General features: G+C 39.4%; 3 protein-coding genes across 4 annotated transcripts in view; 2 read left to right on the top strand and 1 right to left on the bottom strand.

Annotated features, from left to right (window-relative positions):
• Positions 1-1,755: 1,755 nt before the first annotated feature.
• ercc3 (excision repair cross-complementation group 3) lies at positions 1,756-9,225 on the bottom strand. The gene is made up of 15 exons (XM_029460185.1): positions 9,059-9,225; positions 8,385-8,584; positions 8,019-8,255; positions 7,845-7,894; positions 7,622-7,757; positions 6,780-6,947; positions 6,411-6,615; positions 5,858-6,172; positions 5,570-5,754; positions 4,757-4,959; positions 4,570-4,666; positions 4,042-4,159; positions 3,804-3,922; positions 2,988-3,137; positions 1,756-2,876 (listed from the first exon to the last, which is right to left on the bottom strand). Exons 1-15 carry the CDS (start codon positions 9,084-9,086, stop codon positions 2,745-2,747), a joined length of 2,343 nt encoding a protein of 780 aa, XP_029316045.1. The 5' UTR covers positions 9,087-9,225; the 3' UTR covers positions 1,756-2,744.
• An 819-nt stretch (positions 9,226-10,044) lies between these two features.
• On the top strand, positions 10,045-12,307 carry gpalpp1 (GPALPP motifs containing 1). The gene is made up of 7 exons (XM_029462567.1): positions 10,045-10,272; positions 10,379-10,508; positions 10,583-10,678; positions 10,753-11,014; positions 11,231-11,395; positions 11,509-11,610; positions 11,737-12,307. The coding sequence occupies exons 1-7, from the start codon at positions 10,185-10,187 to the stop codon at positions 11,953-11,955; spliced, it is 1,062 nt and encodes a 353-aa protein (XP_029318427.1). The 5' UTR covers positions 10,045-10,184; the 3' UTR covers positions 11,956-12,307.
• Positions 12,308-12,591: 284 nt separating this feature from the next.
• Positions 12,592-14,887, top strand: part of LOC115006187 (general transcription factor IIF subunit 2-like) — an 8,197-nt gene continuing 5,901 nt past the window's right edge. For both annotated transcript variants that reach the window (XM_029428299.1, XM_029428291.1), the window contains exons 1-3: positions 12,592-12,721; positions 13,366-13,439; positions 13,767-13,791. In XM_029428299.1, the coding sequence (XP_029284159.1) occupies positions 12,656-12,721; positions 13,366-13,439; positions 13,767-13,791 (165 nt within the window). In that variant the 5' untranslated portion in view covers positions 12,592-12,655. The remainder of the gene's footprint in view (positions 12,722-13,365; positions 13,440-13,766; positions 13,792-14,887) is intronic.

Raw genomic sequence — 14,887 nt, 5'->3', positions numbered from 1 at the left:
ATTAAAAGTTGATTAAAATGTCCCCCCCCCCCCCATGTCATCAACAAGCAGAGGAAGAAGACCCCCAACCCCCTCTCTATGCCAGCTTTAGCCCATAAACCAGCAGCATGAATACAGATTAAATAATTAAGTAAAAGTAGCAGATTGTTTTAAATCATCACAATTCAAACACAAAATAGACTAAGTGATTATAAGTAGCTAATGATTTGACCTGGTCTAGAGTTCACTGCTTAGAGTGGGTTACAAAACAGGTACTTCTTTGGATTATTATTTAACTGATCATACTTATTTCTACATCTTCCGCCATAACATCGCCGTGCTACTAGTTGCGCAGGGTTGACCCAAAATACACAAGAAACAAATAAAAACATGCTGAGTGGTAGGGAAGGTATAATGTGTATGTGTAACATTTCTCTTGAAGCTTTCCAAAAGATAAAAGGTAGTTGGCACTTCAGCAAATGTAAAATATTTGCACATTAGTCATGTCTCTGTCTAAGAAAGTTCATGCCAAGCTAAACCTTGGGTATTGATCTTGAGGTTTAAACCCTAAACTAAAGGCTCCTTATGAATTTATGATTGCTTTTATCGCCTTCAGCTACTTATGACTATCTTCTTAGATAAAGACAATCACAAGTTACTGACTAACCATGCATCAATTAACACACATACACACCAAATTTCACTGTGTGCTGTGTACATGTTTGACGATTAATAGTGGATTTCAATTTTCCGTTTTTTTCCTCAGTCATCAACAAGCAGAGAAACAAGACCCCCAACCCCTCACCCCCCTCTAAGCCAGCTGTACAGACAGTGTGGGCTTCACCAGGCAAACAGAATTAAGGCAGATCAAATAGTTAAGTAAAAGTAATGGAATGCATTTCAGCAGATTATTGTTGTAAGCTATTTGTCACGTTTTAAGAGTTTAAGAGTTCACTGCATAGAGTGGGTTACAAAACGGGTATTTAATCAGAATATTATTTGATTCATTTATCATACTTATTTCCTCATCTACCGCCATAATTTCCGCCGTGCTACTAGTTGCGCAGGCTCGACACAAAATACACAAGAAACAAATAAAAACGTGCCGAGTGATCGGGAATCGATGGCAAGGAACTTTCTAAGAGATTCGCATAGCTGTTATCACGAAAATCCTGAAACTCATAGAAGCCCAAGATGTATATGTGTAACATTTCTCTTGAAGCTTTCTAAAATATAAAAGGTAGTTGGCACTTCAGAAAATGTAAAGCATGTGCACATTACTCATGTGTCATGCCAGGATAAACCTTTGGTATTGATCTTGACTTGAGGTGGAGGTTTAAACCCTAAACTCATTGCTGCTGTTGAATTTATGATCGCTTTTATCGCCTTCTGAGAAATGTTATCACTGAGATAAATCAGCTACTTATCTATACCATCTTCTTACATAAAGACAATCACAAGTTACTCACTAACCATGCATTATATACAAGAATATTAATCCGCAGTTTATATCCTGACGGGCGATTCAGAGGGATACCATTCCCTGCGGTTTAGATGAATCGACCTGGGCAAAAATGGGTATTTTAAAGCAGACTCACCTTGCACAAGCCACCAGGATTGAAGTCATCAACAAGAAGAGGAAGAAGACCCCCAACCCCTCTCTAGGTTGACTTTTACTTATGCCAAAATAAAGATTAAAGTGTCTTTAAGGGGGAACAATCTTGCTGCTACACTTTACTCAGGAAAATAAAATACAAATTCACTAGAGTCTATTAATTGCTGGCAGGATCATGTTATTTATTATAGTTATTTTCTACAGTTTTACAAATAAAATGTTGAATGTTGACCAGTATAAACCACTGTAAATAACAGGCAACAAATAAAACAGCAATCTTTCATTCTTTCAGACTTAAAACAAAAAGAAGAAAGATTCCAGAATAAAATATAATAATGCAAATTCAGGAAGTGTTTAATGTGCACGGGCTATGTGGGTTTAATTTGTGATGTTTCAATGTGTAAAATGCAGCCACATTTACAAAAAAATGTATTGACACAAGTCTAATGTACACCCTTAGTTTTCCTCCTCAGACAGTTATCAGTGAAGCACGCACCAACAGTAGAGGCACAGGTTATTCCACATAGAGCTAACATCACCCATCCTTCCTTCTCCAGTCCACTCTCATCCTACGCAGACATTTGTGGCTGACATGTACTGAAAACAGCAAGTCAAAGCCTTCTAGCGTTGTGGAATTTAGCTTTAATGTTTATAAAACAAAGCCAGATTTTGTTTCAGAGCGGGCCCTAATTGGCTAGCTGCATCATTGAAACGCCACACAGAGATGAAAAAATGACACAGCTGGACAGAGTCAGCAAAGCATGTCACATGCAAATGTCGGCGCATGTTGGTGCTTGAGTGAGCTGGAGCGGAGACACATATATCACATAGAGCAGTCGAGCCATTCAGGCATCATTGGCTGCGTTCTTAACCAGATGTATAAGTCATTTCAACACATCATCGCCATCAGCCACCAGTAGGATGCGATGCACAGTAAATCATCATTAGCTTCAGATAATATTAAGGTTTAGGTTATCTACAGCCATTGCTCTGTTCTCCAGAACAGCTGGACTATGCAATGACTATCTGAACCTGCTGCTGCTGGAAGCCTGGTGCGGAGACTCAGTGAACATAATGATGCCCCAACGTTGTCCCATTGCTTTGTTGCAACTGAGTAAGTCTTTGGGTGTCAGGGTTTGAGTCAGTGCATCTACTTTCTGAAGCGCTTGAACAGTGGATGAATGTTCTTGCCAAATGCAGATTTGCCTCGACTCTGATATTCCATGTAGACGGTGTCATCTGCACCCGACATGGAGCTCATGGTGCCCGTTCGCCTTGAGAACTGATGAAGAAAAAAAAAAGAATATTGTAATATGCAATAGCCCAATTGGAAGCCTGCAAAGCCAATTATGTATATCTGCTTTCTGAGTCCAAGTTTAGCAAAAGTGTTCACCTGTGGTCGTCCGCCCAGCTCCCCTGCCACCACTTCCTCCTCGGCATCCAGGTCTGAAGCAGCTAGGACCTTCTGAAGCAGCTGCTGTTGATCGTCTTTTGAGGAGAACATTAGGTCATCTTCCTCCATACCCGCCAACTTTGTGATCACCTATGAAAGAAGAGGAACATGAGAACATAGAAATGGTATTTGTGAATGAAAAAAGAATGAGGTGTCACGTAAATGAAGACCAAGGATCAAGGACACACCTTTTCTTATTCCATTGATCACAAATACATTAAATATCTTCCCATATTTTTGTCATCTGATATGATCTCTATCCCTCCAAATGAAGTTGTATACATGCATGTAAAGTAACTCTGACCGGAAGATGCTTTAAAAAAAAAAAAAAACAGTTTATTTTTTGGTTCATTCTTTATTCTACCCCTTGAAAGTAAACTGCTAGACTCAGATTTCAGTGTTGGTGAGTCATCACACGACACAAATCCAGCCAGACTGGATCTGATGAAACCAAACACTTGTGAAAACATCACATCAGGCTCTTAACTAGTCTCAGGTCAAGTGTATAGATAACAGACACTGAACAAAGAAAATGCAATGTGTCTAATGTAATAAACACTTTTCAAAATTGACATTTAAATCAGGTTGTCCAAAACTAAGTGAAATAAACCTTTAGCACCTTTAGACCTTGCGTGTTGTTGCTCTACTGTGAGAGCAAACATGGGCCATGATAGAAATGAACAATGTGGTGTATGAACAGGGTAACTTTTATGGTGCAAAGGGACACACACAAATAAGCTGAACATGTAAACACACCTTAAAGCTGTAACCTTGGTCTACCAAGAACCTCTGCCTCTTGGTGGAGTAAGCCATCTCCTGGGTGTCCTGGGACACCAGTGAGTAGAAGTATGCATTGTACTCCTCTGCTACCATGCCTAAACCAGCAGACAGGTGGAGAGAAAATAACTGTTTTAGTTCATGTATGGAGGTAGACACAGCTATGTGCATACGCAAACAATCTGAGTTTTTGTCTTTTTTTTGCAGACAGACTGACCTTTCTTGGCTCGTAAGACTCTGCCAAGCCTCTGGGCCTCCTGTCTGCGGGATCCACCATGGGAGGAGATCTGGATCAGAACATTGGCTTCTGGCAAGTCAAATGATGTGTCTCCAACCTGTTTGGTAGAAGGCATGTCGTACAAGTTCAAACACGTGCATTATTACCACTGTATCACTGGGCAAGCATGCATTTACGGTTTTACCAAACGCAGACATGTGTCTGATTTTATATCATTTGTTTTCAGTAGGAGGTAAATGTCTGGAAGAATGTGTGATCACCAGCAGGATAAAAAAAGAAAAGGTATAAGGTGCCATTACTGGAATATTGTTTCAATCTGATTCCATTGTTAGCGTCCATATAAACACACTGAGGGCAGCAATAGTACAGACAGGAGGCAAATGAATGACACACAGCTAGTTCTCTAGAAACACTGGTGTGCATCCTGCTGGTCACAAGGGTTCACATGGTGAATAATTGAGGGTCCATATCACATCCAGTAAATCAATATTGGATTGATTGGTCTACCTTGGAGATGAAAATGGTGTTGATCTTGGGATTGTGTTTGAAGTTCTGTAAAATCTGCATTCGTTCCCCCTGAGAGGTTGGACCATAGATGTACGGCCTTGAGAGGAAAATGAGAGAGCGGAGTTAAAACATAAAGAAATCTTATCTGAAACATTCAAAACGGCTTCTCCTGTTGTAAATAACGTACTTGTTGAGGCGAATGGCGTACTCCTTCAAGGCAAACACGTTGTCAGCAAAGACAATAATCTTGTCATTGCGCCGCTCGTGGAAGTGAATGAGAAACTGGCAAGCGCGGAACTTATTTGGGTTCATCGTATAAAACAGGATGCGCTTCTTCGTCTTGATGGCCACATACTCTCTGTAAAACTCTGGAGACATCGGGCACCACACCTGAAGCACAGACATGGGTTCAGATCATCTATGTGGAACATGCTCACATGTACTTGTTTTATTGAATCTTGGCTGCAGCTTCACCAAAGAGCCTTGGCCAAACATCACATGCACATCGGACATCATATGAGAATTAGTTTGATATAGCCACAATGTTATGCTCTTTGAAATCTTTGTGAGACAACCGGCCCAAATTATTCAACGAGCACCTTTTTGCACACGGCAAGCGGTCTGACTTTGATGACACAAGGCGGCTCAGAATCCATCACAAAGTCTACACAATCAAAGTCAAGTCAAATCAATTTTAAATATCATTTCATCCTGGAATTGCAAGTCATTAGAACATGTCGAATGTATTGTTTTGTATCTGATTATACCGACCCTTTTTACAAAACATATTCTAATAGGCAGCCCTCACAAAGGTTTAGGCTATACAAGATCAAAATAAACCAGAAACAACAACAGAGTTCTGAACGTTTCATACTAAATAATAAGCAAATCAAATCTTTTATATTACCACCTTTAAAAAAAAAAAACTTTTATTTGCTTAGAGAACTACATTCTTAATTCTTTGTCGCGATACTAATACTTGTAATACTGCAAGACTCACCTCTGCACACTGGACTTTGGCAATGTAGCCATTGTTCTGCAATTCCATCCAGTTGGCCTCAAATAGTTTAGGCCCAATTAGGAAGTTCAGGTCCACAATCTTGTCATCTTCCCTGACCAGTGTTGCAGTGAGCCCCATTTTGCAATGTGCCTGGACAATAGTCAGAACACGACGGAACATCTTGGCTACAGAGAAAGCACATGATTAGTATGTTAACATGTCGGTTAATCTCACCGAAATATGTGTCTACTTCATGTGTCTATATCCCAAAGCATTACTTCAGCTCACCAGGGATAGTGTGCACCTCATCCAGGATAATGAGTCCCCACTCCTGACTCCGCATCCACTCCATGACTCTCTCAGCCTCCCAGGAGCGCTTGGTGGTGTGACCCAGCATAGAGTAGGTGCTGATGGCCACTGAGCAGCCGATGGGCTTGTCCTTGGCGTCGGAGGTGAAGCGGCAGATCTGAGAGTCATCGATAGTGGACCACATCTTGAACTGAGCTTTCCACTGCTCCACTGACACCGAGGAGTTCCCCAACACCAGGCAGCGTTTACGCACCGTGCACGCTGCTGTCACGCCCACCAGAGATTTGCCCGCTCCTGGAAATGAAACATAGTTTAACATTAAGATGAAAAAGAAAAAAAAACTACTAGCTACAAGAGCATATCCCTTGTTTCATATGGACTAAGGTAATACTTATAACATATCTTATACATTATTGTTCTAACATTTGCCATTTCAAGATGTTTATTGTGATGAAATGCTTTGGGGGTGTCCTTTCGGTTTTGGCACTCAATGTTCCTTCCTCCCCCGACTGCAGTAAAGCAGCTGTCTCACCACAGGGCAGCACGATGACCCCAGAGCGAGCACGTCCATTCCCAAACATCTTGCGCAGACTCTTTTCCTGGTAGGGCCGCAAGACAGCAGTGGGCTTCAGGTCTATGTTGATGTCAGGGTTGACTGTATCATTGCGAAAGTCGTACTCTGCTAGCAGGGGGTACTCCATCTGAATACAACGCTTCTGCACCTCTTCAATCATCTCCTACACCAGATCAGAGAAGAACGGTTCAGAGTCAGGCACAAATAAAGAATTACATTTTTTTAGGCATTGTACTTAACTGGAAGTAAAGCCACAAAACACAAATGGCAAAAATGTCAGCAGTAATGTTAAGTATTTGAAGTAGAAAGAAATAATCAGATTCGTACCTGGCGGATCTCAAAAGACACAGTCTGAGTCTCTTCCTCCTCCTCTTCTTCTTTATCCATCTGCTCATAGTAGCTGAAGATGTCATCAGGCACCTGTTGGGTTGAAGTTTGTCCATCGCCGGGCTGCTGTGAGGAAGTACCCCCCTTTTCCTCGATAGACTTGGAAATCTGTCAGAAATAAAGACACAAAGGGACATTTGTTAGTGTATGACCAGGACAACAGGTCCAACTCCTGTCAGGGCTCTATAGGGATATTTACAAAACATGACTCGTTACTGCTTTTCAATTAGATCGTGGCATAATTGATAGGTTGAAAAATAACCTTAAAAAAAGGGCCAGAAATGACTGTTCAGTTCTTGCATTACAAGACATCTTTTCTCATGTCATTAATATTGTTTTGTACAAATGTGTGCATAATCCCATTGTTAAGAGTGGCCACACAGTGGTTGAAAATCTTGGTTGTGCTGCCCTCTAGCAATAGCAGCAGAATCTGCCCCCAACCTGTGAAATACAGCACATCACAATGCACTATAGTGCATCACATCATTACACCTTGTGTGCAATATTGGGTATTGTCAAAAGGTGTAACTTAACATTTCTAAATGTTCAGGGGTCACACCAACAATGCCTTTCATCCAAAAAAGATTTACAATGATGAACAACTGTACACTTTGTCTTAATCACCTCTTCTGGTTGAAAATCTTAAATCTTTTGCACCTGTGCACACACACAGTATATGTTTAAATGTGTTTAATGTGTTTAAGCATTATTTCAAATTCAAACAAAAAAAAGATTACTTAATACGTTTGTATGCGAATAAAAAAAGACATTGCATCACATACCGCTGACTTGCTGTGGACAATTTCAGTAATAAGCTCAGTGTCCGCTCCGTCTGCAGTGCGGAGACGACATTCACGTATTACATGGTCCTGCAGAAGGCGCTGGATCACATCAGGGAAGGCACTCTCAACAAAATACCTGAGGGAAGAAAGGCAGCACCGTTTTAAAAGAGCACTGAAGGGAGGATTAATGCAAAAACAGAAGGAAATGTTGATATGACTTTACCTATTGTGCTTGAGTACCAGCTTGACTTTGCCATAGCTTACTGTGCAGAGCTGACAGGAGAGAGATAAAAAGCAATGATTAATAACCACATTTTGCACACATTTTTATTATTAAATATAATACATTTGGAATTTGTCCTCTTCTTTTAATCACGAGACACTCTCTCAATCAGACCTTAATAAACTGCACGATTCCATCAGGTACAGACGTCTTGCTGAGTTTCTGCATGTACTCCACAATATCAGAGGTCTGTAGCCCTACACTGACAGCTGCATACAGGGAATAGGCCGTCAGCTTGTACTCATGGATATGATTAGGCCTGCAGACTGGTTCTGCAATGGCAACCATGAAATCCTGGGCGTACTTGTACACTGGTGAGAAGGCTTCCAGAAAGATGTGTCCATCTGGAGCCTGGAGGAGAGAAGGAAGAATGAAATAAGAGGATGAGAAAGAAATACAAAAAGATAGAAAAGGGGACCACAATGTTTTAATTGGTAAACTGTCTCAAGTGAAGAAATCAACAATCCAAACACATCTTACCACCCAGAGGGGACGTGCAGCGTGATCATCCTTCAGCAGCATTTGAAGACGGTAGTCCTTGGCTCCGTATTCATCCAGTCTTATACTGGACTCATCCACTTGTTTCCCTGCAGCAGCAGGTATGGCGTCGTGAGACTCACTGCCCACTGCCTCTTCTTCATCGTCTTCCTCTTCATAGAAACGCTTTTTGGACTTCTTGTCTGTAAGCCCACAGTAGGAGTTAGAAAACCTTTTTTAGTAATAGGTGGACAAATAACTGTCAGCTGAAATATATAAATACAAATTAAGGTTGATTTAGGATTCTAACACACGCAACATCATGATATATAATTTTAAAACCCAGTTTACATATTTTTTGCTAAACAAGATAATATCCTTCTTTTATTACAGATTGTTCTGCTTTCTAACTACTTAGTATTTTAACATTAGAGCACACGGGTAGGCTACATGTTCCTGTGTGTTAAAATACACTTTGTGCTTTATTACACACGTATTTCAGTCAATTTATGTACGCAGAAAGCGTTGAAATATAATGTTAACTGTGTTTTACTCTTCACAATGACTCCAAATGCAAGACGAATGTGGTCAGTAACCCACAGTAGGACATGCGAGTTTCAGTACACTTCCTCATCTTTCAGCTTGCCACAGTTCAACCCGTAGCATAAGCAACTCACCCCGATCTCCTTTATCCTTTTTACCCATTTTGTAAATTCTCAAATAGGCGATTTCTATCAAAACATGCCAGGCATATCTTCCTAATATGTTTTAAGTCCACAAAGATGGATGTGAATCTGACGACAGTTGCTACGACTGTGTTGAATACGCTCAAAACATGTAGATACAAAACTTCCGGTCTGAGCATACAAAATAAAATCGTTGGGTGAAAAATGTAACTGGAGAGTTTTTTTAATCCAGTTTTTATGTTTTTACTGAGTGTGTTGACCAAGTGAATGAGTGCACAAGAACAAAAGGCATTACAAATAAAGAGAAGTATTTGGAAATAATAGCCATAGTTATTATTTATTTTAGAAAAGACACAATAACGAAAAATAAATCTTAACTGATTTATAATTAATTTACTTATTCTCTTGAGCTCCTGAGCTCATCACTATGACATTTAACAATTATACTGTCACATTTGTTAACTGTTTACACCTCTGTGTATATATTCATTACTTCTCATTATGCAAATACATTTACTACCTTCAGTTTATCCATTTCAAATACTGTGTAACACACATTTAAATTACTTTATTTTATTTTATTACTGTATCTTTCGTTTTTTTATTATATATATATATATATATATATATATATATATATATATATATATATATATATATATATATATATTGAATGAGTATTGTTAGAGGCAGCCTGAGATCCAAGATCTACATTGTCAAAGACTGCTTAGTTGTGCATATGATAATAAAGTACTTAAAACTAGCTATTAAAAACACTCTCTCAACTGCAGTACACAAAAGTGTAATTTATTTATATATATTCATTTGTGTACTTAATGCACACCAGAAGTCTACATGAGTATACGGGGTTAGGTTATAATAGTGAATTAAATGAAACGCAATAATTTCTTGTGCTTTTATTGTTGCAGCACATTAGCTTACTTCTGGTTATCTTTAGCTAACTTGACACTGCTGAAGCCTTACTATTTACTTCCTGTGTGAAAGGTCAAATTTGTCCTTGGAGGATCCTCTGGTTTCTAAAGAAGCTTCTTTTCATTTTTTCTTTAATAGAAATTGCTGAAACCACGTGACTGATCGTAAGTCATCAGTGTCAAATATGTCGTCTGATAAACCGATTGGACCTGCTTTACCTCCGATGTTCATACAGGAGGAGAGCGAGGAAGACTCTGATAATGATGAAGGATGTAAGTGTATACAATATAGAATACTACCCTTGCTTTCATTAATAAATTACTAATATTCGCATCAGGTTGCTTTTCCGCATGCTCGTTAATGTTTTTCCTGTGTTAGTCTCTGGGCCTGCTTTGCCTCCCGGCTATAAACGGGGAGAGCCGTCGAGCTCCTCGGATGACAGTGAACAGGAGGTGGCGGTCAAAAGAGCAAAAACAGGACACACAGCGGCAGAAACATCTGCAGAAAAGTAGGTTCATGAATAGACTAGAAGTTACAGAAATATGCCTCAACAAACAAAACGGTAACGTGTCTTTTGTACAGGGTGGAGAACTCAAAGGTTCAAGAACAAGATGATGATGGTTTCTTTGGACCGGCCCTACCACCAGGATTCAGGAAACAACAGAGTTCACCAGAAAGGTGTGCAAATTAATTATTTGAGTTGTGGATAAATAGTTAATTATGGAAGCAGTAACTTAATTGTGTTCCCTCAGGCCATCTGTGCTTGGACCAGCTTTGCCTCCTGGGTTTCGTAGAGCAGCATATAAAGATGATGATGAAGATGATAATGATGGTGAAGATGGAGAGGATTTTCCAGGGCCTGCACTACCACCTGGCTACCAGGCTGAGTCCTCCAGCAGCGAGGGAGAGGATGAGGTGATTGGACCCATGCCACCCAAAGGGCCTATTGATAACTCTGTGGCTCTGGACTTTGAGCGCAGAGCTCAAAGGATGAAAGACAAGCTGACAGGAGATGTGAGTCCCCCACCCCCCCTGAGTTGTTTTTGCTTCTACACTGTACAAACTTTTCAGTTGCATGCTTACAGATTGACCTCAACAGGAAAAAAATGTAGTAGCACAGACACACAAAACAATATCTAAGCTATATATCTGGCGCTTTTATTTTTAATGTCTTTTTTAATTCTCCTGCTCCACTCTACTTTGTTCCTGTGTGTATTTCTATGTAAACAGGACACGCCTGAAGTGGTGGCCAGAGAAACCTGGATGACAGTGCTCCCACCAGAACTGCAGCACATTGGTTTGGGAGCTCGAACCTTCAAGAAGAGGTCGGGTCCGGAGAACAAGGATCGCTCCATGTGGACAGATACACCAGAAGACAGGGAGCGCAAGATCAGGGTATTTAATGAAAAATAACTGATCTTCATACTTGTTATTGGTAATTCCTATTAAACATCTTGTAGCTTATATATTACTTCCTTGTATTTCATGGGTCTATTCTTGACCAATAGGAACACCTTGAGGGAAAGAAAAAGGGAGAGCCGGAGAAAGACGATGCCCCACAAATCCCGAAGAAGGACGTGACAATGGCAGAGAAAGTGTCAAAGTATAACGTAAGTGGTATTACATCATCATTCTTTCGTCCCAAATGTCCCCGTATAAAATGAATGCAGATGGAATGTACATTTGTTCACATTTAACTCCGGACTAAAATGTATCTACCCACTCCCTGTTATCAGGAGACTAAACGTGCCGAGTCTCTGGTGAATATGCACACAAAGACGATGAAGGAAAAAGCAAAGAATAAGGTTGAAAAACCAGTTGAGAGGAGAGCGTTCGATCGAGATGAAGACCTGCAGGTGAATCGTTTTGATGAAGCGCAGAAGCAGCGGCTGCTGAAGAAATCTCAGGAACTGAACACACGATTCTCACACAGCAAGGACCGAATGTTCCTGTAACAAAATGTTAGAATTATGTTTGAACGGACAGACTTCCAGTCTGGCCTGGGAAACTTTCATACAGGTTTTGTACTATATCAACTTTGTTTGTACTGATACTCATGTGTTACACAATTGGAGAATTTAATTTGACTATACAGACTATAAAGACAAGGCAGACATGTCCATTTAAGGGATATTGTGTTACTGACTGGACGCAATGCTACAGTAAATGTTTCAAACTGATATTATGTAATGACATCAGTTGATGTTATAACGCAGCAGCCAGTGGAGCTTGCTTTTTTTCAGGAGACACTGTATTTGGGCTGATGATATGGAAGTAAATACTCAAATAAATTACATATTTTTCATACATTGATATACAATGATTGATTTTCTGGAAAACCTTTTGTACAGATTACTGTAAAATCCATTGTTATATGCTGCATGTACTCCCTGTAGCTTTGCATTCTTCCATGTGTCCAATAAATTGCTTTTACAAAAAATAACATTAAACATTGTTTTTTAAACCTTTTTTATGTTACATTCTTATCCATGCAATACTATTTATGAACGTGTAGGGGGTATAGTGCACACATTTGTCAAAAGTGAAGGATGTTCACAATGATTTGGACCTTCAGAGTCGCCATACTTTCGTATTTCTTTTACGCATGCGTGTGACTGTAGCATTGTTAAGCTAACAGAAGCATTATTTTAAAACATGTCAGAGAAAGGAGAAGTGGATTTAACTGGTGCCAAGCAGAACACGGGTGTGTGGCTTGTAAAGGTGCGTAAATACCCTTATTCAAAAGCTAGCTCATTTGGATATAGGATAAGTATTGACTTAAACGCAGCTAAGGCTAACAATAAGTAATGTAGCTTAACTGTTATCGCTGCGATCGAATGAAACCGTCGCTAATTATTTCATCAACTGTTAGCTTGATACATTAAACTGGTCACAACTGCCCGTCGTTATATTATTTCAATGCCCAACACGCCATAACTTTTTAATTTAACTAGAGACCATCGTCTGGCAATACAACCAATGTAAATAAACATGTGGTCAGAGTAATAACAGTGGAAGCGGTAACTTAACGTTATGGAGAAAGACGCATGGAAAACAATTGTTTTGCATCTGTTTGTAGATAACTTATAACGGTTTTAACATTATACTTTTTTTCCTAAATGGTTACAGGGTAATACATAATACAAATTATTTCAAAGTTAAGGGCATGTGTTAATGTATACATATGCAGCAACATATGCAGCTATGTGAATGAATGTGGTACCAGATGCATACAACACATACTGTAACATCACTCAGGTTGGTTGGGTCTATCTTCATCCCAATGAAGAGATAGCTTCTACATGTGTGATGATACCAAAAGGGCCCAATGTCGAGGTGTAAATATACAATGTTTCGCCATGCAGGTGCCCAAATACCTCTCTCAACAATGGGCCAAAGCTACTGGCAGAGGCGATGTCGGGAAACTCCGAATCTGCAAGTATGTGAAACAACTGAGCATCAATAAAATACATAGTCCAGCCTGCCAAGTTTATGTTGTGTACATGAATGTGTGTCTCTGAGTTTTTAATGAAGAGATGTAGTCAGTGCACAACATGTGTCTATAATTTACATTTGAAAGGGGAAGAAGGGAAAATGGAGATTTAGTGTGTGTTGATGAAGGGGATATCATTATTGTGGTGAACTAGACAGTAAAACAAGAAGTGGTTTTTTTTGTTACAATTACTAATGTATTTGAAATTTAATACAGTGTTTTTTTTTGCCAACCAATTAATTCAAAATTTGCTCATTATTTTTTATCTCCTAGGAAAGTAAACCAAGCAAAAGCCGAGGTAAGTGATGTTTAAAAAAGTACAATGCATCCTGGTGATAGATGTCTGCCACATGCAATCTACAATGCAGAATTTGGTATAGAAGTTGTACTCACTTTGTTGGGATGTTATGACTTAGCCCCCTCTTTGCTCACCACTCAATTTACAGTCAAGCAAAGGGATGGACAGCTTTAGTTACAGCCACAATATCTGATTATTATGAGTTTGGTAAATGGGTTGCCTTTTTGTATTTAAGAGAAGTTCATATCATTTATGGTAGCCTTCCTTATAACGTAGTACACACATGATGCATAGGTAGTTATCCAACGTAGTCAGTATTAGGGGAAACTAAATACCATCTCTGGAAAAATAATGGTTAATGTGAAGGAAATCTTTATGAGCAGAGTAACTGAAAACGTCGCAGTGCACGCCACCGTCTATTCTGAAGGTCTGGCTTTCTCTTGGGCTATTTATCTTACGCTGGATGCACTATGCTAGATCTACCAAATATGGCCCTACGTCTATGCAAGTGGCATGACGCTATTGGATCATAAGTATGGAAACGTGTTTACATAAAGATGTATCACGTTGAGGGCTCCTCAGGTCACAGGCAGCACATTCTAAGGGACACAGCTGTTGCATAAGCAACTGATTTAAGATAAAGTGCACCTAATCTTGTCACTCTGTCAAATTGTGACCTGAGGCCATCTGTGATGTGTTATCTAACGTAAGGGGAAGAAACTAAGAATCCTATGTGTTGCTTGAAATTAGGGAAGAGATCAATAATTCCATTTCAGTTAACACAATTTAATTGCATGTAGACAGTTTTGCAGACGTATAACAATTCATTGTAGTTGCAATCTGAATTTAAATGTAATTTTGCTCATTCAAAACTTAATTTTCTTTAATTGAGTTTTAGTATCTCACCTGTTTTATTTGTGACATTTATGATGATGCTTGTATCAGTCAGGCAACTGTGTTACTTACTTCATACTGCATTTTATTGATAACTGTTCATAATCAAATACCTCTCAATTCTTTCCTGACATTTTCTTCAGTAAATATAATCTTGATTGATGATTTAAAGTACTTTACAAATTTGTGAGGGTTGAGAATA

This window comes from Cottoperca gobio, chromosome 3, assembly GCF_900634415.1.
Source record: "Cottoperca gobio chromosome 3, fCotGob3.1, whole genome shotgun sequence".
NCBI classification, from domain to species: Eukaryota; Metazoa; Chordata; class Actinopteri; order Perciformes; family Bovichtidae; genus Cottoperca; species Cottoperca gobio.
The sequence above is the reverse complement of the archived record's forward strand: the minus strand, read 5'-3'. Positions and strand labels throughout refer to the sequence as shown.